Raw genomic sequence first — 24,061 nt, 5'->3', positions numbered from 1 at the left:
TATTCAAGTCAAGAAGTCTTGACATGGTTGTGCAAAGTTAGTTCTTTAATTTGCCAGGTCTGGGTCCAAGACATATCTTTTATATAAAATACTTTGTTCCGGGTTCGATACCGACGTTGTGCCCTTAGGAAAGGCAATTAACACGATATTCCTGAACAGTATTGCTACCATGACGGTGGAGTGAGGTCCACCGAGCGTATGTCAAAAGTATGCCAAAAATCACACACGGATTTGGTGCGCCAATGTTTCAATGTAACGTTAATTTAAAAAAAAAAAAAAAATGTACGAATAAGAGGGGACTGTTTGAAGTAGCTACAGTTCAGAAACAAAACACAACACAAAGAAAAAATTCAGTTATGACCATTTAATCAGAATCAGAAAACTTTACAATACAATACTTCGGAGGGTGGCAACCTCCCCTCATTTGTCAATGATCAACATTGATGTCATCGTTAGCTGGTGCTTAGGCTGGATCTATCAGCTCCATAAATACTGCCATTGCCACTTCTCTGCTTACAGGTGAGATAGTACACAACACCACAGTTAAACTATACCCAAGTAACTTCGTTACAACAGCAGTGGTTTGGCATAAAAACTTCTTTCACCCTTTATAAACAAGCCAGCATCATAAATATCATTTGCACAGACACTTAAACAATCAATAGGGTAATAGTATATATATTTTTGTTCTTTTTCGAAATATAGAATTTGTCAGAAAAAGGAAACTTACTACCTTAAGAAAAGATCTTGTAAAGAGGTAACGCTACAATACTAGACTCTTGTTATCTAAAGATGCAAACACATCACCTTACACTGTTGGACAATGAGAAACCTGAAAGAGTGTAAGGCTTCTATTTAAGTTACAAAGATATCATATTATTAAGAACTTTAAGAACAGCAATTAACACCACTTCTACACTTCATCTTTCTTTCTTAACTCTTCTAAGGTGTTTGCCGTGAACACTTCATATCTTCCTATCTATGGTACAAACCAGATAGACAAATTAAGTGCATCAAACGTGCAATTAAACACCTCTGAAACCTATACCATCACTTTGGTATTCATCAAATCCCTCTGTCAATTTCTTTGGATTTTATAGTATCTTAAAAACTCTTGTGTAGAAGAATGTATTCTTGTAGACATCTGACACAAAGAGAAAGGCTTTGGTATCACATCTGCCTCCCAAATCTACAACAACGGGTTGTCTTTTCATCTTATTTTAAGTTTCTTCGGAAGTCAGACCCATCCCTTAGAATTAGATACGACAATGCCTAAACATACAAACATATAAAGTTATAAAACCCTTAATATACAGCAGTACTTCAACAGAAGCTAAAATCACTTAACTGCATTCACACTCAATATCCTTTACTGCCATGTGTTTTATATATCGTCACAATATATTTGTGATAATGGCCTACAAGAAATGCAGTTATCTTTGGACAAAAGACTATGTTGCACTATTCAAGGTGTCCAAAAATACATTCTGTGAGAATAGTAACACACTTATAGTAACTTATTCCCCACCAATATATGATACTTGAAAGAAATGTTTGTATATGTATCCAGCAATAACTAAAGATGGTATTGCACATTTGGGTTTGTTCATTGCTCTCAACAGCACCATATATCCACTACTTCTTGATCTACTCGTTCTTTACCCCCAAACCTTGTGATGAAATGAAGATCCTTTCCTGACAACAAATTAACAACACCAAACTTGTATACATGTAATTCAATAATTAAGAGCTGTTCCTAGCTTTACGTGGTATCTTCTGGATGGCAAAAGTTTCCACACACTTAAAAATTAAACTCTGTCTCTTTACAACTGTGAAGGAATATTACACATAGTCTTTCCTTTCCACCCCTCTAGTGGTAAATGTTTCACACTTCTAAACACCGAATGTTACACCATAACCAGCATGGCTTGACAAGGTTTGCGTTCTCGTATTACCAGGAGTTTGCTCTTGATTGCAAATCTCTTCAACTTTGTACAAGACACTGTGACACAACTATGCAATGAGTCCAGCTTGTCACACAGCGAACAAACTCGTGGTTACGAGAGCGTGACTTTTGTCCGTACGCGACCGCCTCAGGCCATGAACACGTCGTCGTTGTCGAGTTCCTCTTCCTTTATCGTCGTTATGAGGGTTTTCGAGCTCATGTTCTTTGGGAGGTCGACTGATACTACTGACGTCTTTGGCTTGCCCACCTCTGGTTCAGCCTTTAGTCTCTTGACATAGAGGAAGAGGTAAGCTGGCAGACCGAAGTTGAAGAATGTGAGCACCAGCAAGCCGACGTTCATCTGAAGAAGATGCAAAAGAAAACATAGAGTCAGATTTCTGCAGGATACGGCTCTGTTACTGCATCGAAAACTCAAGCAAGACAACTGTATTGTGACAAACAAACAAACAATATGGACTGATGTGTACACTCAAACCTGTCTATAGCGACAACTCAAAACTGCTAATAATCAAACAAAAATAAGGGGCTAAGTAGAAAAGATGAAGATAAAATGGTCAAAGTATACAGTAGACATTGTAGTGTAGACAAAATATTCTTTAAATGCTTGAGTCAATGGGAAAACTAATCTAAGGGACACCAAGAAGTGGCCACAATGGCCAGGTGGTCCTTATGCAGAGGTGGTCACTAGTACAGGTTTGACTGTATTTGCGATTGTGTCCCTCACAGCAAGATTGCAATAATCTACATACCCAGAAGGGGTCCTCGTTGAGAGGCCCGTTGATGATGGTGAAGACGGGGTACTGTAGACAGGCGAATACTGCAGAGATCAGCGACTGCAACCCTGTCAATGTGCCAAAGTGGGTGTGATGATACCTGAGGGAAAAAATACAACTTTGTCAGTTATCGTTTTCCTAACAATTTAGGTAGTCAATGTTCAGCACTAGCACTCGCTTTGCATAGTATAGTTGTCATTCTAGAGCATTTTCCTATATCTTCGTGTTAATGTTATGGGTCACTTTTGTTGCCAGCTTCAAGTTCATTTACATGGTATGCTATCACGAACAATCAAGTGCCTAAAAATACCAGAAAAATTAGCACATTGTGTCTTTTAATTCATAATCTAAAGTAGTGTTTGTGCAATGCAAAAATCAGAATTGCCTTGCTTTAATACAGCAGTGGCAGATATTTTGTTAGAAATGCTTACAATTTAACAAGAACATGTATAGATCAGACACTTACATAGTGGCATACATGGCACCGACAGTTGAATGGATGAACCCTCTGATGAGTGTGTGAAGCAAAAACGTCAAGATCTGGAAGAAGAAGCAACATATAACAACATCAGTGAATGTTGTGGCTTCCTTGTTTCATCAGCAAAAAACATTGGAAATGCATATTTGCTGTGTCATGAATTCGCAGCGGGGAGATCACTGTGAAAACTGCGAAAACAAATCCGTTGCAAACATTTCAAGATTGGCAGTAGTTTCCACGTCTTCTTACCTGTAGTTCCAGACTTGGGATGAGGACAGTGACACCGAAGAAGATCATGAGGACGTTCGTCAGAGCAAAGGCCTTCATCACGTTGCTGATCTTTTGCAACTTGACTTTCTGTTGTTGTTTTTGCTTGTTGAGGGTTATGTTGACGCTGCAGAATCAGATGAAAGGTCTTTTAAGTATAGAGCTTATCTTCATTTACTTTCCTCAAGAGTTTATGGCTAAAACGTCTTATCTTAATTTTGAGGGGGGCTGCATGGGGGGGTCTACATTCAACGCTGTACACTGAATTTAAAAAAGGCAGTGGCAACATATTCATACTAGCAGGCAAGGTGGCTTTGCTTTATGCTATGTTCAGACGCTACATGTGTAGAATGCACCGATAATGCTTTATGTCAAATTTCAGCAGCTCAGCTAGGAATTAGATGGAATTATAACGACTGATTACACTTTATGTGAAATGCGATGCAGGCTCCTTTCAAGGCATTTGGTGTCTGGATTAATCTATATAGACATAGACATAACTGACAGTCAGAATAATCATGTCAGAAACTCTGATCTGAAATACCTTTTTTCACTGGAGGTGCTGCCCTTTCCATTGCACGTGTCGTCGAGTAGCTCCTCTTTAGCACCCTTGGACTTCTTCGGCCTGGTGTTCCAGTCGAGGACGATGCCGATCAGGGGGGCCATGAGGATGCACGCCATCTGGATCATACCAAAGATGGAGGTGTAGATGTTCACTGTGGGAAACAGGAAGGAAACAAAAGGTTAGACTGTCAGGTTTAACTCTTAACAATTTTGTCTTTTGCAGAGATTTGACACAGAAAAGTGCAGAAAAGAAGAAAACACATCAGCACTCAGTGGTATTAAAGATTGTGATTTGCTACAGGGTAAGTTTTGCAAACAAGGTCTAAATTCCATTGTAATAAGAAAATACTGGACCAAAAATTGTTTAAAGTTCAATTTTGTGCTTTGTGATATTTGTTGGCTTATGCTAAAAGATAGCATCCACTGACTACTGGTACTAGTAACTCTAACAGAGCTAAAAGCCATTTACGACCGGGCATTCTTATCATTGATTTTATCACCGGCAATATTGCTAGATTTAGGGTGTTTGTCAAAGAACTTATACTTGGAAATTTCCGCAAACAGTGCAAGGGGTGTAAGTTGTACAGAATACATACTAGTAAAGCATTTTACAGTGTACGTCAAATAGTGCATGCAAGTGATATGTCAGTGCAGAAGTTAAGATTGAGCCCTTCACCTACCAATATACTGGGCTCCTTTATAGTTTCACCAAGCCCAGAAGTAGCAGCATAGATAGTGGAGGGGGGGTGTAGAAGTAATGCATTTCTGGTTAGATTGAAGCATGAAGAAATCACCACAGCATGATCATTCAAGAACACAGTCAAGAAGCAGTCAGTTATGAATACAGCCACCATCACACAATACACCATTAATAAGGGATCATAAAAACATTTCATTCTTGGCTTGTGCATTTAGGATAAAGCAGAATGTGAGTGGTTAGAACATACTACTGTTTATTTAGCAGTAAGTAACAGTGAAGTGCATAGAAAATTAGTGCTGCTTTTTAACCATTACAATTGTTTTTCAGATGATGAAAATTAAGGACATTTGTTTGTAATTTAAGTTAACAATGATTGTGAGGCCAAATGTACATCTGATTCAAGAAAATACATTGTATGTAAGAGGAGATACATTTGTACTGTAAATCCATTTATTTTGAGACTCCCATATTTAGAAGGAGAAAAGGAGTTTTTTTGCAGACTGTTTAAAATTTGCAGTTGAAACAATTCTGTATTACAGTAGTAATACATTGGAACGCATATTCAGTGTCATGCATCCGCAGTGGTGAGGGCACCATGAAAACCACAAAAATAAAACTTGCAGTGAAAACTTTTTTGCAGCCGACTTCTATGATTTTCCCCACATGAATCCAAGAGCAGACAGGTGCAATCAAGAAAGTAAGTCATTGACCACGCGTCAAGCAAAGAGGAATTGAACAAAGTCCAAAGGAAACTGTAATTTGTAAGTGGAGGAAGAGTAAACAAGATTCCGGCATCATGTGTGTAATAGAAAGACGGCATCTTTCATGTCATAGTTCTCTTATATAATTAACGTGAGGTCTGTTTGAGTTGCCCTGTCTGCATATCAGTAGTTACACAAGGAAGATTGATTTAGGACAGAAAGGCAAACACAGATGTGGTCTAGGTGAACACATGTTAATCAAAACAGTAGTCTGCTGAGATTCCCCCCTCCCTCTTTTTGATTTACATGTACAACAAAAAAATGTACAATCAGAAGAGTTGACGAGTACATTCAAACCTGCACTAGTGACCACCTGGCCAACGTGACCACTTTTTGGTGGTCCCTTAGAATAGATAATTTTTTCCATTGACAAAAGCAAAGAAGTCTATAGTGACCACCTGTCCATATGGACCAGATATTAGTGGGCAGTTTTGACTGTATATCAGACTGGTATCCTTTTGTAGTAGCAAATGCATGAACATTTTGTTGACGACTCCTTTAGAAATGTCTTAAGAAAGTTTTTCTTTCAGGTCTCAGAGAAAATTCTTGTCAAGTCTTCTGACGTACATAGTATGCAAAAGGTGCGAGTACCAACCTTTGGAACTGTCTGCCCCCGACACTCTGCCTAACATCTGACTCAGCGCGCCAATGAAGAAGATGAGTCTCAGTTGACCGATGCACATGGTGACCACGCTCCAAAAGAACGCCATGGTGCAGATACTCTTGGACAATGGCGGGATAGCTGCAACAGGATGGGCTAATGTCAGCAACAAAGCCGACAAAAAAAGGTGCCAGAAGGGAGCCAGTGTTAGTGTGAAGGGTGAAAAAAAAAAAAGAACACAAGCATGGATAAGAGTATGCAGTAGTGAAACAGAGGTTTCTGGTTTGTAGCTAATAGCTAATCTCCAAACAGATCTACCAGTAGCAAGACAGAAGCCATGGGCCAAAATAATATCCAGCCATCTCCGGCATGTCCGGTGGCCACCTGGCCCATGGATGCTGTCTTGCTATCCGTAGATCTGCTTGGAGATAAGCTAATCGATACCCCACTAGATACAATGAGACAAATTGTTTTGAATGATCATGGAAGTGTATCTTTCAATACACTTGGTTAACCTTCCATCTACTGCATAACCTTGTACCAAATACAAATTTGGTGCTAAAGGCTACTTCAGTTGGTGGAAGGTTACTTGGACGAACATGATTTGTGCTACCCAGAAAAATATGTTTGACTGCGTGGTGATGGAATTAGTAAAAGGAAAATAATCAAGGCAAATTATGAGTAGAAAAATGATGGAAGCAGTAATGAAGTGAGTAAGGATTGGCTCTTTTGAAAATTGTCATGCATAATGAATTAACGGAGGTGAAGGTAAGTAGATGGTGTCATTGTGTTGTTACGCCAGAGAGAAAGTGGTGTGAGGATCATTGTTCATATATCATTGAGACAAATTATACATCTTACATCTACAATCATAAAAGAATCATTACACATTAGCAGCATGCAATAGATGCTCATTAATAAATCAGTAGTATCTAATTGAAAAATTACAACTACTTCTATATCAAGCATGTCTGGATTCAAGATTTGTGCTAAAGGCATTATCCGTGACATTAGGAAAATGACAAGAGTTGAGACTTGACATTCCTGATATTCGACAAGCTGAGACTTGATATTTTAAAGTTTCGACTTCATTCGTCAAGATTTGACTAAAGGCATTGTTTCCTTAGTTTGATTAAAGTACAACTGAATAGCCTGAGTTTCTTGCAGATATTCTAGTAAAGAGAGTTGACCCCTCACCATGGTCCACAGAGCTGTAGTCCATCTCCAGGTTGAGGTGAGAGGCCATGGTCGGTCCCCCCTTCTCGTCGATGCTCAGTCGTCGGCCAACGGTGGTCACCATGCCATAGAAGTGCTTCCCAGTCAGCTTGTGGTGAACGCCAAATGGTCTGAAGAAAAAATCACAACAATAGTGGTGAGTGAGGAATCGGAAAACCTGGTGTCCTGAGGGAAACCTACTTTACAAATATGCAACAAGAATGAAATGTTGTTAAGTAATGTCTCTTACAAATCAAACACACAAAGCTGGAGAAGTACTTTCTAGTGTACCCATACATGAAGACTTACTGTATACTCCTTTATTTTAGCGGGGACTTAATATTACAGTAGATGCAGTAAGTCGGCTTTCGCAGTGTTATAAGTTCGTGGTTGAACAAAATTCTACTGTACAGTTACAGTAGTACTACAATAAAAATGCATATTCAATCATGGTGACATGGGTTCACGAAAACCTTGAAAATACAAAACCAGTGAACGTTTCAAGATTTACCATACCTGAACTTGATTCTGAAGTCCATCTCCTCAGGGCCAGGGATGGGTTCCTTGGGCACGTTGAAGTAGCAGTTAAGGATGACGAAGACCATCAGTCCAGCATAGCAGAAGAACAGGGTGTCAAAGGGAATACCCAGATCGTACAGACCCTGCAAGGAAAAACAAAGGAGGGTTATATCTTGAGTCAAAGTTACAAGTATCAAGTGATTTCATTTTATATAGTATAGTACTAAGTTACCAAATCATTCTTGCAAAAAAAACATCTATTTCTTAAGTCCAAAGCAAATGTCGTTGAAAGCAAACTCTTCTATGATCACTAACTTGTTGGACACTGTAATTGTTGTGCTTCCGGCTTAAGTTTGTGTTCTTTGAATTCTAGGTCAAGGAAAACACATATTTACATAGTAGCGTGATAGTACACAAAGCAGAAAAAAACTGGTGCAATGACCTAGGGGATAGAGTCTTCATTAATGATTTTGCATTCGAAAAGTTGGGAGACAATGGTTCAAAAGACTTAAACTGCTTTCTCTGCTTTAATTAGCAGAGAAAGCAGGGAATATGTGAGTTGAACACACTCCACTACCATTGGAACTAGTCCCCTACTGTAGTGGCCCAAGGGCTATAGTAGAAGATGAAGGAAGCCCCTATACACCAAAAGGTGTGGGAATCAACTTTAATCTGTTAACACAAAACACAAGACTGACCTTCATAGCTGGGAAGACGACAGCCGAGGATGCGTAGGCGCCCACAAAGAAGCTCATCATCGTTCCTCGCTTGTCACCAAACAGGTTGGTGACTTGGAACCCGGTGAAGACGTGGACAATCCCGCTCATGCCGTTCAACGACACCGCGGGGAAGAGGAGAATAGACATCTTGGCTGAGAAGAAAAATAACAAGCGTAAGACTTATTATATATACATGTATCATACCTTAGCCTGGGTGCCATCCTATCTAGTTAACTAGGGCTTCCATAAACCCATGCTAGTTATTCCTGGCAAGTTACACATGATATCATTCGATATGTGTGTTTCGGACTGGTCCGTATTTTACGTTATCCCATGGTCTTCCATCAAATATTCTCACGCACTTCATGCTTGCACCATATATGCATGACTTTCGAATATTCCAATACCAAATTCGGACATTGGGAATGATGTGCTCACGATTTTTTTAATTGAGGACACGAAATTGTATTGTATGACTTGTGTACTATTCTCTATGTACATTGACTGAAGGAATCAGTGTTGGATTTTCAAGTTTTATCACGTTACTAAGGTAGCAAAATCAATGTAACTTTGCAAAGAAAAAATCCCACTCACTTCTTGCTGCAATTGCAAATAATACACTGGATAATCCAAACATGACACTGCCAGCCATCCTGAGGTTTCGGGACCCGAACTTGTCCATGAACATCCCGAGAGGAAAGGTCATTCCGCTGAGCAAGAAAGATCCAATGGTGTAGGCCAAGTTCAGTCTCTCATCCTGAGCAATACAGCCTTCTTCTTCCATGGGTAGAATAACTGTCATGTTGTCTGTGATGTTGGCATCGGTGATGTTGAGGTAGTCAGTATCTGCAGAGAGATGGTAAAAGTGTTACTAACAATGCCCTCTACCTATTTTCAAAAGAACTACACTACTGAATGAGTCTTAAAAGAAGTGTGACTGCTTTTCTACTGTAAAACATATTTAATTCCTTTTCTCGTTTCTAAAGCAGGCTGGGAATCACAAGAGCCAAAATATCTCAAGGTCTTCTTCTCTCAACAATTTCTGCAATGCACAGATTGTTGTATGACGTGTGACAGGACTCAAATTGGTTGCCAAGAATGGCTGTGACTGGAAGGTAAATTGTGTCTGGGAATCAGAGTAGAGAATCCTATGATAGCAACAGCGATCCTTATTATCATTAGATGAAAAACGAGTCTCCTTTTTTATGATATTTAAAAGTTAGACTAGTCTGCCTGTTCCTTTTGTTGCTTTTTAACAGATTTCCATTTTGTACTGACTTAGCCCTAGCTCTTCAACTGAATAGTTTAGTCTGAAGACAGACCCTGAAGCAAAGGTTGTAACCTTTGATTCCGGCATCACTGAAAATGCCAGTTACTTTCAACACAACCGTTGACAACGATAAACCTAATTGCAACAAATGTCTGAGTCTCTCTGTCAGCTTCGTGATACAAGGATTTATACAGGATTAAGGATGCTCTTGAATTCTATAAAGATGCAGACTCTGTCCAAATGTCAGGGTCCCCATTAGCTCATCGTTAGAAAGGTTAAATGAGGTGATTGCATCTCTCTGTTGGATGTCTCTTTCACTACAGAGACATCTAATGAGGACCAGTGCTGTTTCTTTTCTTTGACTGAAGTAATCTTGCTGATTTGATCCTCTACTAACCATTTACTGTAAATGCATTTAAGTTCGCGATCTTTAAATGCATGCAGTTTTCACAGTAGCCCCTTCCCTGCAAAACTTAAGCCACCAAGAAAAAATCTTAATCTGTCTTCGGCCCACCTACCAGCTTGTTTCAACCACAAACTAAAAACCACCGTGAATACTCCCTTTTCTTCCTACAGCAAAATTGAATCACCGCAAACTTAAATGCGTTTACAGTACTTGAGTTGCGTCATAACCTACGGGTGGTATGTTAGGCCCCGAAGGGATTTTTATCCGCCCTAAGAAAATTAGCCTTTATATGTATTAGGGGATAATCAATTAGTGGTCTCCTGTATCTTCTTTTGAGGTCTCTTTATTATCTCTTTAATTCCTCCATAGAGCAGGCAGTGGACATGAAATTTTACTTTGAATAACAAACAGCCTGCGAGATTTGCATTTGAATAACACAAAGCTACCAGATGGGACAATAAAGCATTCAATTTGAAATATAGGAATTGTCAATATGTGGTTTCATTAGGATTTCGTTCTAACAAAAGATGCTTATGCTTGAAGGCTGGAGGGTGGCTTTAACAAATAAAGAAGCCGTAGGGGAGCGTCACAGAAGGGCTACAGCTGAATAGAGGGGTGAACTGCCAGCAAGTACAGTACGTCACTGCAGATTTATGCCTTGGAGCATGTCTTGCTGTTTCTAAGGGTCAAGGAAATCTCAAGATGTGAAGAAAACATGTCACTCCAGGAGTTCAAGAGAAAAACAAGTCTTGCTTGATTTTACGTTACATTTTGTAATATCAAAGGATGTACATTTATTCAGCTTCACTGTTTGGGAGTTTAGATAATTCAACAACCATGTGTAATCAAGAAAAGCTCAGGCTAGCATGGTTTCTACTTCAGTGTGGTAAAGCATAAATGACTCCATATGATATAGCACAGCATGCACCTTTTTAAAACACAACTTTAATAGGCCACTACATCATTTACCATCACTTGCAATTAGGAATGACATTAGAAGGCTCACTAATGGACAGTACAGGTCACTAGTTCGTTCAGTCATGTAGAATCAGGTAGGTAGAAAGTGATGTGTGGTTAATTGGTCATTCATAATTGGAACTTACTGGTCTCAAAAAAAAAGAAAAAGAAAACATTTTAACATCAAATTATGCATTTTCTGCTTCTACAACATAGACCTAGGTTGAGCAGGTATTCAGGTAACTTTTTTCTTTCTACCCTAAGGCCTATCAGCCAGGCCTGTCCAAACTAACATATCAGTTTCTAGTTCAGAAGCTAACTTCTTGAGAAACAAAACCCCTAGAAAAGGCACTATGTAACAATTTTTTAAAAATTGCTCAATACATGCTGATCCAACTGCCACTCAATGTGACCTACTTTCATAATGCGTGCAGGTCATTCCTTTGAGCGAGTAGGGGCTCAGAAGCAGATCTGCATAACTAAATATCAAATTGTTTACGAAGAAGGGGATTGGTCAGGTGTTGTCACACCACGGCTCCACAGGAAATTCAGTACCTGGGTACTCCAATATACCTGAGGTGTGACATCAATTGTTGGTGGCTAGCTTGGCATTTCAAAGACATCTGTGATAAAATTCTGTTGTTTTTTTTCTGTGGTTCAGCCAATCTTTCCTTGGTTGTTTATATCTCTTTAAAAATAAAATGCAACCCATATGATATACCAATAGTAATATGCTTCAGTCCACACCTTTTCTTTTAATGTCTTAATGTTAAGTATGGATTCAAGCATTGTGGCAATCCAAGTGCCTTACAGAAAAGATGTAGGCCATGGATTTAATATGTTGCTTCTCAAGCATTTCTTTGCAAAGTTTTAGCAAGATCACATCATGAAAACAGTGGGGATGGAAGGAAAACAGGCATTTGGCTCCCTGAAACTGTGTGTACCAGGATACAGACTTCCCCTGAGTCTATTTTCATGTTGATGTTCAAATCTAGCTTTATCTTTTTAAATCGAAATTAAATTGGTGTGGCCTTACTGTAGAAAAATTCCTAACTAACTGAAAACTCTAATCTCCAAGCAGATCAAACCAAAACTCTACTACTCTTCTCGTACAACTCTCTACAACATGCATGTGCCTATCTGTCAGTAGTCAAACTGGCAGGAGATAAACAAGATTGGATTATCCCTGGGGTTAACCATTTACATCCCGTGGAGAAACAAACTGTCCCTTAGTCCTGTCAGGAAAGAAATATGACCTAGGGCAGTTTCACAAGGGCTTGAGGAAAAACTAATTATTCTGTCAAGGCTATCCTGTATCAATCAAATAACCTACGAAAACCCTACTGCTAAGAAACTTCTGTCTTGCATTTATTTTTACAATCAAAATATCTTCCCTCAGCTTTGCCAAGTTTGCTGGACTTGAAGAAATTCAATAAAATTTAACATTCAGCATGCCAAGTTAGCCGTTTGACACTGAATTTGCATTGGATATGGGGTTAGGCAGCACAGAGAAGGTATTTCCAAAGAGCTAAAATGCAGGACAACTGTTTTCAAACAAACATACCCTTGTTATGTGGTATTTAAATCAAGATGCCAACTTTGAAAACTTTCAACAAAGGGATGATGGGGTTCTTTCCGATTTATTATTCAAAATATATATGATATACCTCATGATGCAGCAAACACAAAAGAGTACAGAAACTCAACTTTATCGATATACTGTATTAGTGACTATGGGATACAAAGGAATGTCTAAAAAGATGTTTTTAAGATCTTGAAGGGTCTGTTACCTCTAAAAGCAAACAAGAAGTCAGTTTGTAATCTTTGTGTTGAAAGGTGAGTGACTCCGGAGAGGCCCACAGACTGGAGTACTCTTAATTCCAACAGGTGTGATTACCCTGTGGGTTTCTGTCAGGCCATTGGTCAACTCAGGGGGAGGGCTGTGGGCAGTGCAAACAACAACACTGGCCTGGACTGCTGCTTATCTCGCTATGGGCAATACTGGGCAGCTGAAAGGTAGATGTTATCGTAGGTAAACAAAAGTGTAGAGTTTTGTCTCTGGACTGGAGTCACGACTGACAGCTTGTCTAGGCATGAAAAACAACAAAATGAATCCTTGAGAGACCTTTGCTCCCATTTTGATCTTATAGACATTTTTCGCCATCTACACCCGATGGATAAAAGTTTCACATGGAGACAAAAAACACCTCTTATAGCATGTAGACTTGACTACTGGTTTGTCTCAAGCACTCTGGTTGCAGATGTTTTTGAGGCTGACCATTATGCTAGCATATGTAGCGACCATAGTGCTGTGTTTATTAATTTGCACAGCAGAGAAGCACCAAGAGGAAATGGATTCTGGAAACTAAATGTTAACCTTTTAACGGATCCAGGATATAAGCAAGAAATAGAAAAGGTCATTGATGATACAAAAGAAGAACTGAAACATTATACACCTGACATGATATGGGAAATATGTAAAATGAAGATAAAAGAACTATCTATAAGCTGGTCCAAGCATAAAAATAAAGAGAGAAACAAACTAGAAAAGGAACTAGAAAATAGACTAAAAAGATTAGAACAAAAGTTAGATACTGACTTAAATCCCCAAACCCTGACTGAATATGAGAATGTTAAAACACAGTTAGAAAGTATTATTCAGGAAAAGGCAAAAGGACAGCAGATAAGAGCAAAGACAAAATACATTACAGAAGGAGAAAAGCCTACAAAGTACTTCCTAAATTTAGAAAACAAAAAACCAAGTCAAAACTGTATAACCTCATTAGAAAATGGGAAAATACACGACCAGGTAGAAATACTAAAGGAATGTAGAAGTTTTTATCAAACGCTATACTCCTCCAAAAATGTACCTGATGATAAAATTGAGAACTATCTCACTTCAGTCAATATTCAGAAAACACTATCTGATGAAGAAAAAGAAAGGTGTGACAAACCAATTACATTGCAGGATTGTGAAGAAGCTGTATTAGGTATGAAACTAGGTAAAACCCCTGGATGTGATGGATTACCACCTGAATTTTATAAGCTCTTTTGGCCTTCAATAGGAAGTTTAGTGCACTCTGTTATCTGCTGGGCACTCAATGAAGGCAAGTTGCCACAGTCTTTCAGAAAAGCCATGCTAAGACTAATATTTAAAAATGGAGACCCAGAAACACTTACCAATTGGAGACCGATAAGCCTATTAAATACTGATTATAAAATCCTAGCCTTTATCTTGGCTAATAGGATTAAACCCCATCTAGAAAACCTAATTAACAAGGATCAATGTGCCTACATTAAAGGGAGATTTATAGGACAAAACGTTAGATTAATACAAGATATAATTGATTTCTGTGACACTAAAAATCTACAAGGAATGGTGTTATTTTTAGATTTTGAAAAAGCTTTCGATTGTGTGGAACATAATTTTATGTTTAAGGTCTTAGAGAAGTTCAATTTTGGCCCCAACTTTATACAATGGGTCAAAATTATCTACACTGACTGCCTAGCTTCAGTTATTAACAACGGGTGGAAAACAGCTAGCTTTCAAATTCAGAGAGGTATAAGACAAGGATGCCCCTTAAGTGCCTTGCTTTTTTTACTTGTGGCAGAAATCTTATTTTATAGTATGCAAACCAATAGTAACATTAAGGGTATAAAAGTGAATGAAGAAGAGATAAAACTCTGCCAAGTAGCTGACGACACTACAGTATTCTTATCAACAGAGGAATCACTACATGAAGCACTTAGATGTCTTAGGTCATTCTCAAGTGTTGCTGGACCCATTCTAAATAAAGCCAAGACAAAAGGATTGTGGATAGGCACATGGAAGACAAAAAAGAAGGACATAGGGGGAATTACATGGCCGTTAACACCAATAAAATCACTGGGTGTGTACTTTGGTCATTGTAGTAAGAGTTTAATAAAATTAAACTGGGAAGACAAAGTGAAACAGATAAAGACAATACTTAACACCTGGCGACAAAGAAATCTTACACTTTTTGGAAAAATTACCATTGTAAAATCATTAGCAGCGGCTAAAGTAACATATATCATGAATGTAATGCCAGCACCCTTGTCTATATTGAAAGAATTAAACACTGCTTTTTTCAACTTTGTGTGGAGTGGAAAAGGAGATAAAAGAAAAAGAAAAACATTGGTTGGAAATTACGACCAAGGTGGGCTTCGAATGCTGGATATATACAGTGTAAAGGATGCCCTACTTGCCTCATGGGCCAAACGAATATGTAATGGTAGTGGCTCTTGGAGACATATACCTTCTCACTTTCTCTCAGCAGTAATGGGAAGTGTGAATCTAGTTTTTGAAATGAATTGGATTGAAGAAAAGCACTTGAGTGAGTTACCTATCTTTTACAAACAGATCATTGCTGCTTGGCAAAATGCAAATGCTGTTTGTACAAAGCCACATACAACAGAGAACATTCAAAACCAGGTTATCTGGGGGAATAGACATGTATTATCACAAGGTAAACCCTTGTTTTACCCCCATTGGATTAAATCTGGTTTTATATATATAAAAGACATACTGCATAATGGTAAACTTCTAGCAGATAAGACCTGTTTTCAGAAGTTGAAAATAAAGCGAAACTGGGCTTGTGAGCTCCTGACTTTAAAACAAGCTATACCTAGACAGTGGAAATGTGGGACTTGTAATGTATCCAGTAAGAAAAGTGAAGCATTGCCCACTTTGTATGTGCTTTCTGCGAAAAAGGTGAAAACTGTAGACACTATTAAAACCTCTGATTTATATCAAAATGTTGTTCAACAAAAATTTATGTCACCATATGTGGAAAAGAAATGGGAAATGTTTTTTGAGTGTAAGTTCAACTGGAAAAACATATGGCAGAACCAGATAAATCCCATATTGGGAACACATATGTCACAAACTAATTATAAAATACTACACGAAATACTACCTTGTGGAAAACTTTTGTGTGTTTGGAAAAATATGTCGAGCAAATGTAATATATGTAGCTGTGTTGAGGATTACAAGCATCTTTTCTTAACGTGTAAATGTCTCACAACATTCTGGAAAAACTTTTGTAATGTGATATATAAATGTTTTAAGTGTACTATAGAAGTAAGCCTGATAGAAATTGTACTGGGATATAAAACAAACCACCCCTATAACACATCTGAAATATATGTAACAATCAATTTACTTATATGCATTGCAAAGAAAGTCATATTTAGAAACTGGTGCAATAACAGAAACAGTGACAAGTACATACCAATAGACATATTCAGCATTTTTAAATCAGAAGTCAATTTACTTTTCAATCTGGTAAACAACAGAAACAATAGAACATGCAAGCATGTACTGTCCAATTTGTGAACTGTGAACTGTTAAATCTGTATTTTTTGTATGTATTGTATTTTGAGTATTTTGAATAAAGCTTTGAAAAAAAAAAAAAAAAAAAAAAAATGAAAAACAACTAGAGGAAAAATGAAACTTGTGAGAGATGTTTTGGACGTCATCAAGTATAACGTCCAAGATAACAACCATCTACTAGCCACCTGGATAAACTCTAAATCATTTTGTGATTTGTTCTTTGACTTTTTCTGGCTGCAGTTCCCATTAATCCCATATCACGTCTCATAACACAGGTAATCTTGGCTGTTGGTACAAAACAGTACTCAGAAGATCATCTCTAGACTCTTGTTTGATGTACAACAATGGTTTTGCCATATTAGAATGTCCTTGTCCATATTGATAACCAGTTGCCACAAATTACCTCCCAGCCCCAGGTTTTCACAACATAAGCAAACAGTCCCTTTATTTCTATCCTCTCAGGGATTCTGTTCCAAAAAAACTCTAATCTCAAAAGAAAGTCCAACAATGGGAATACCATTTATGGAAAAGATAGCATAATATTCATTTCAAATTCCAACAAGAAAAGCAAAATTATTTGCCTTAAAAACCTTTAGCATTTGCAACCTTAGAGAATAAAAAAATGGTGTATTTCTAATTTTCCGTAAATATCAACAACCTGTACTGGTTTACTGGTAAACCCTTACACATCCTCCCTATCTATTTAGACCCAAATCTGCCCAGCAACAGCCCTGGCCAGTGGAGAATAACAGCCTCACTCTGAGGCTCATTATGCATAATGTCTCTGGTCTCTGCCATACAGGAGAGAAGATTGAGAGTTGTTTTTCACAGGCTGAGCCTCCCTCTAATTGACGGCCAGAAATTAGTCCCTCAGGCATGAAATCAGGTGTGCATGAAAAATTGCAGTATCAGCAACATCTTTTCTGAAAACACCAAGCGGGATTGAATTACCTGGAGGGGTTTTAAATTGGAGCCTCAGTTTCTTTAGAAGGGAATTTTGTTGAGAAAAACAGTTTGGCAGTACTGTATTTTGGACCAAAGTGTTAGATATCTATTTTAGTTACAGTTGCCACCAGTGGCTGAAATTGATAACCAAAAATATAACCTGGGGGCTAGGCTTGTTTTTCCGTTAGCCACTGTCCCCACATCTAGGCCTCTGTAAAACATCAATCTAAAATTTGGCACATGTACAGGTACCGTACAAATCTACTGGGGGAAAAACAAGGCTGACCCCAAGGCCACCTAAAAGACAACTGGTACCAAGATAGGACAAGGTTTGTCAAATGTTGTACTGTATCTATGGCCAGTGTTTGCATTGTTAAGCCTGGGAAGCAACAGAATCAAGATTTTTCCCCTTGGGTTGGCAAGAAACCACAAACAAATACGGCATGCCTAGTTACTGATGGGAAGTAAACCAATGCTTGATGCCAAGCTAACACAAGTAACCAGAAATTTTCAATTACAATGACATGCAAAGATAAGATTTACAACAAAAGCATAATGTTGATCATCTGCTAGCAAGCTAGCCAGAGAATCAGACTTTTGGTCAAAGTGAGGTGCCAGTAGATCTACTACATGTACTACTAGTAATTCCTCTCTACACCCCATAAGATACAATTTTTTTACAAGAAAACAGAAATTAGTAGGAGAAATCTGAATAGACAAAGAGACCTATAAGTATCACAAGTTTCACAACCAACAAAATCTCTATATCTACATACGAAAAACTCAGAGTTCCTTCACTTATGCTTTTCTTAACCTACTGAAATCTATGAAACCACAAAAAATAAGAAGCTCAGGCTAGGCTTTCTTTTCAATACCCCAGAGACTCATATTCTTAGCATCTATTGACTATATACTCAGGTGAACCAGTTTCACCATTAGCATGTGGCCTTTTATATGTAAAGGTCATTTGTTGCCTTGCTGTGCGACAAAAGAGACCACAGAACAAACAGTAATCCAAATCTGTACCCACAAAAAAATCAACTTCACTGTGGTGGATTACTCAGTCCCCCTTTCAATGCTTACCACCAAGGACCGCTGAGAGTAGCAGCTTTTGCTCTATGAATATTCAACGACTTCCTTATTTGGTGAAGATCTGACCGTCTTGAGTGTGGGCATACAAGGAGGTGATTGTCACTGCAAGCAAGGTGTGTTCTTTGTCGAAACAACACGTCGGCCAATCAGGTTTCAGCATGTCTGGGAAAGAATGCTACCTGAGAAGTTTGAATAGCGAGTCATCGGGGTTCCCTGTCCGAACATGCCCCCACCTTTTTCAATGATGAGGACACTTCCAACAGTCTTTTTCTTTACAATGTCTTTGAGATTGTAATGACTATGAATTTTATAAACACCTTCTGTTACAAGCTATGCAACGACCACAAAGAGACAACATAAACTTCCTAAGTAAAGGGAAATTTTAGTCCAGTAGCCTCCAGACCCAATACTGAACCACTCCCACAAAACTCTTATACAAAGAAACATGACTAGTTTTAGCATTGAAGACGAATACAACATGTACTACAGTACAAGTAACCACTTCTACAGTAAGATTACCTGGCCATTCTAATAATTTTTGGTGGTCCCTTGGATGATTTTTTCCCATTGACACAAGCATTAATGATTAAGAACCTTTTCTTTTGAGACCACCTGTCCACATAGACCTGGTCCCTTGAGTGGTCTTCTTGGCCAGTTTTGTACACGTCCTACTCATACAAAACATTGTTAAGGTTGACATGATTTTGGACAAAGTCTTAATTTCTAATTCGTACATGTTTCTCCTCAGTATAGGAGAATCTTCATTAAGACTTGTAAGGTATTTCCGCACGTCTAGTTAGAATCCAAGAAAAGTTGTTTCTTACCATGGCCAGAGCAGAGCTCCAGGTAAATCCCTTCCTTCTTGAGCATGAGGACGAGAGACCCCCAGCCAAGAAGGACAGCCGAGAAGAGAAGGTTCTCGATAATGGCAGTGATGATGAGCCAGTAGCGTCTCCGCTGCGCGGTAAACAGACACGGTGCCATCCTTGTCGTTTTTTTTCCTTCCTATCAACTCCTGAAACAAAGAAAAGATTATTTGCTACAGTCACTTCTATTGTTGGTACACAGGAAGCTGATTTGAGAAACCAAGCTTCAGAAAACTAAGGTAACAGTCAGACTCACTGTATGGTACCCTCCAAACAGAGGCTAGGCTTTTGGACGTCTTTTTAGGCGTTTGGCTGGCGGACTTTCGTAAGAATACCTTAAGAAATAAAAAGCCGGATAAAAACGCTTGAAACAATATCCAAAACAGGATGTAGCCTAACCTCTGCATGGAGAGTAACTGTATTGTAAACTGCTTTTTTGCTTCTTTTACCTGTGTTTTTTTCTTCACTACACAACTGAACAGGTGAAACTGTCTGGTTATCTGAAACTTTCAAAGGTCTTTTGTCTTTAAAGCCCACCTGCCTGAGCCATTGCCCAAGGCAACCAATCAACACACAGCTTACATTGGCGTGTGGCATACATATGGTGATGTTGCGACATGCCCAATTTGATAATGCTCAAACGCAAGTCAACTGGGGACTTGTTCCATGTGTTCTAACACCTCCTTTAAAACTAGTGATGTTATCTTTTCAAATGCATCATGTACAACAGTACTACTAACTGAGATTTCGGTCTTTCGCCTTTGAGCAATGAAATGTAGTTTGCTCCTACTACTAATAAATGCATATCAAAGGCTTCCTTTATTACCATATGCAAACTAACCTGTTAGGGGACCAACTCCCTTAATTAGCATTAATAGTTGTTTTTTCCAGATAGCACAGGTAATGTCCGAAATAAAATAATTGGCGTTAAAAAGTTTCAGATGGCTTGAAGGAAACATATTCATTTCATGAGTTTTAAATTCAAACAGAAGATCAAAAAAGCAAATTTTTACATTTTTATATCAAGCAATATGTTCTCCTAAAAATACCATATCAATCTTTGTTTACCATCTAACCATAAAATGCACCATGTAGATTGTGTCCTTTGGACTGAAAACAGCTGTTATTTTGCTGCTGACTGCACAATGTACCTATCAGGGTGATGGATGTGTTTTTGTGCCTCCTTTTGTGATCTCAAAACTAGCTGGGTCAGCAAAACCCTTCAACAACATGCGGCTAGGTTCTCTTCTCTTATGGTAGTAGACTCATAAATTCTGTAGCGTAGCCATCCTCAAATAGAAAATTTTCAGTCCTATAGTCATTTGCTTATGCTAAAACTAGCTGGATCAGCAAACCCCTTAGCAACAACCGTCTTTGGCTGTGTTCTTTTCTTATGGCTATAGTAGTAGACTCCTTAGTTATGTCAAGGAGGTTTAATGTCAACACCCTTGGTTAGTCCAAGGTTAGTCACGTTGTCTTTCCTAAAAAAAGCAACTCTCGGAGTCTCCAGTCCTATACTCATTTTCTTGTATATACTAGTATATATATATACTAGTATATAATAACCAGAGGTCAATTATTCATATCTCTAGGTGACTGCATTTTCAAGAGCTTTGTGTCTAAAAAAACATGTTGACTTCTTTCACAGATACTTTCTAAAATCATTGCACTGGCATTTCGACAAAAGCAGGAAAACATTTAAAAACATTTTGGCAATAAGTCAGATAGCTTGAAGTCTGGTTCAAGGCAATGGTTGGCAAAAACTCAAACTGACACATAGGGAATTCATAAGACTGTGCAGTCCCCCAATCTACTGTCTCCACCGAACTTCAACATTTTTATTGACTAGAGCCCGGAAAAGCCGGTCGCACGCAAGCTCCTTTCTTTTGCTGGACCTAGGAGCTCAGATAAGGTAGCTCAAGTCTGGATAAAAAGGGGAAGTACGTTGTGGGACTGCCACGGGCGTTGTTGGGGGAAGCCGTCAGGCCTTATCGTGCTCACCAGCTGACTGCCAGCTGGTCATTAATATTCATAAGGATGACGTACTTGTTTTTCAGTTCGGGCAGCGTTAGGAGATCTCCCTTGGCGCCGCAAGTGGTCGGTCTGAGCCTGGCTGTACTAATAACTGACCTAGATTTTTGCTTGTCGTCGGATCCAGAGGTTTCTATTACGTTTATATAAAAGTAAGAAGGTTTAAAACCAACGCAAACTGTAGAATTTCTGTCCTCTTCCAAAGTTTAACAATTGAAGTTATCTTTCCTATAAGTATATGCCTATGAAGTCAAGTAAATTAAGACAGCAGTTCACATTAAAACAGAAAACGTTCGAGGGGAAAATACAGACAAATCTAGCCAACTTCTGGTTTTTAGCAAAGCACAAATTTCTTCACGATCTACTTTGTACTTCAAAGCTTCGCCGCTGCATATGGATGTTAAGTTTTAACGTAACATTGACAAGATTTCCATCTTATTGCAATTCATCTGTTCTGAACAATGACTTTTTGAAGTACCCGTGGATCGAATACCGGTGCGAGCTTGTAGCGACACCTAACACTGACCAAGGAGGTTTAAAAAGCCTCCTTGCACTGACAACCTGACTCTCCTTGACGCTAGACGCATAGTCCTTTTGTGAATAACAAGGTTTACAGTTTCACGGTTCAATAGCTTTGGCCGCCTCTTGCATCATATCGCCGGGAGGGCCGGTCTACTGGCACTGCGGTTTACCGGGTTCATTTTACGCGCCCAACTTACGATTCCCAATCCACGAACAAATACCGCATACTAAATCTGCCTAAATCTTTAAACCAAAAACTATCGACTGGATGCTAAGTGGACGGGAATGTAGAATACACTGTCCAGCATGTCCCAGTTACCGTGCTTACGTTGTAACGTGAGAAGGTGAAGGGAACACCCTGTCACGTTTCACCCACGTACTTCCTACTCCATTTCACCGTGATGTCGAAATCAACTCACATGATGAGTCAGAGACCCTCGAACCATTTCTCCTCTACCGCACACGTGCTCTTTTCTGACCCCATATGTCCCAACATACTGTCTAAATCTGCGTCTTTAAAAGCATATTTTTCGACAGATTTTCAAACGTACGGTTCTCTCACTCACTACATGAAGGTTTTGTGGTGATGCAACCGTAACCCAGATAGCGTGTATGGCACAAACAACTTGAAATATAACCATTATATCCAGCCAAAGGTTGTGCACAAATGTCCTATTTGGTGCAAATAGTAGGCCGCCTTTGCCCCCCTTTATCTAAAGCAAAGCTTGATAAGCGAGAACCCTTCCCTGTGCCCTGTACACAACAGAATATACAAAGGAAGGGAGCAGATAAAAAGGTATCTACCTTCCCTCTGGACAATAGACGGGACTGGCACCCTCCGATATAGTTACGGGACAACGCTGTCCTCTAACTGTTAGAAATACCTACTACTCTACTGGCTACCCAAAAGGCTTGATGCTCGTACAAATTGTTTCCAGAGGTCTGTAGATAATAGATCGTTAGCGGAAATTACTACTTCAGTGAGGGTCTTGAAAAATGGCTCCCTCCCCGAATCGCCCGCCATTTTTCATACTGACGAGTGTCAGTCACCCGGCTAGCTGGACTGACAGCGCCACTGGCACCGGTAGCGGTATAAAATATAAGTAAGGTTTAGATCTGATAGAAAAATGTGAAACGAAGGTATCTAATGGACCTGGCTGTTGAAATGTCAGTACTCTACTCTACTCCACTCCACACCAGAGGTGTACGAGTTTCGATCCTATCAAGGACATTGGATCCTATGTTCACATCGCTAGTGCACACGATTTCACCATATGATCGCCCCTGTAACTGTAAGCATACCGGTCTACAATTCGCTGAAATACTACTGAAAAGCGGTGAAAAATAAAGGATTTCCTTACCTTAAAATAGTAATGGCAACAAAATTCTCCTTCAGTATGAGGCCGCTTTCCTTTCCCTGTCGAAGACACCGTTCGACTCCCTTCGTCCGGCACTCAGACTTGCAGTAGGCAAGTGGGCTCCTACAAGGCACTGGACGGGACATACGCTACCGCCGGCGCTGATGTAACCCTCCTAATTTATATTCACAGCTGACAACTGAAGTCTGCGATCTGATTGGTTGAATTTGTGGGCGTCGTCCCGATTGACCAATAGGAGGGCTTAAATCGTAATCGCATGTAAGGCTAACCAATGTGTGTCCCATGACAGACCCGGCCTTTATGACGCCCCCGCACGGACTCGGTGCAGCGACGGGGCCTGGCCCGTGGATTGCGCAAGTCGTGCTTTTCAAAGAGGAGTGTGAAAAACAACTTATGATGAGGTTCTATAGAAAATTGTTTCCTGTTGATGTTGTTGTTGCTGTCACAATAGGCTAAAGAAAAATGGGAAGTATGTATTTGAACAAATAGGTCGACTGCGTCGAATGTTGTTCTAAAGCGTGCTAGTGGTGTTCTGATCAAGGGGAGGGCGCTGGATTCTTGCTCAAGCCAGAGGTGGCTATCAAACATCTATCCATTAAATTTTGTACACTAAACTTCTGTCAAAATTCTCTTATTTCAGGCTTTTCTTCTATGTGTCCCTGGTCGAAAATTACTTA

At 39.2% G+C, this 24,061-nt stretch overlaps 1 protein-coding gene across 4 annotated transcripts; it reads right to left on the bottom strand.

The window, feature by feature from the left end:
• Window positions 1-349: 349 nt before the first annotated feature.
• On the bottom strand, window positions 350-23,535 carry LOC136440860 (large neutral amino acids transporter small subunit 4-like). 4 transcript variants are annotated; one of them, XM_066437017.1, is made up of 13 exons: window positions 23,367-23,535; window positions 19,411-19,598; window positions 9,158-9,409; window positions 8,543-8,715; window positions 7,842-7,987; window positions 7,308-7,456; window positions 6,105-6,266; window positions 4,729-4,743; window positions 4,029-4,200; window positions 3,467-3,611; window positions 3,206-3,279; window positions 2,716-2,839; window positions 350-2,306 (listed from the first exon to the last, which is right to left on the bottom strand). In XM_066437017.1, the coding sequence occupies exons 2-13, from the start codon at window positions 19,568-19,570 to the stop codon at window positions 2,094-2,096; spliced, it is 1,785 nt and encodes a 594-aa protein (XP_066293114.1). In that variant the 5' UTR covers window positions 19,571-19,598; window positions 23,367-23,535; the 3' UTR covers window positions 350-2,093. The 4 variants fall into 4 exon arrangements, with proteins under 4 accessions (XP_066293114.1, XP_066293106.1, XP_066293123.1 ...); XM_066437009.1 differs by having other exon boundaries at window positions 19,411-19,601; window positions 23,367-23,534; XM_066437026.1 differs by having other exon boundaries at window positions 6,105-6,251; window positions 19,411-19,601; window positions 23,367-23,533.
• Between the last annotated feature and the right edge of the window lie 526 nt (window positions 23,536-24,061).

The sequence above is a fragment of the Branchiostoma lanceolatum genome, chromosome 1 (genome assembly GCF_035083965.1).
Source record: "Branchiostoma lanceolatum isolate klBraLanc5 chromosome 1, klBraLanc5.hap2, whole genome shotgun sequence".
NCBI classification, from domain to species: Eukaryota; Metazoa; Chordata; class Leptocardii; order Amphioxiformes; family Branchiostomatidae; genus Branchiostoma; species Branchiostoma lanceolatum.
This window is presented reverse-complemented; position numbering and strand designations above follow the sequence as displayed.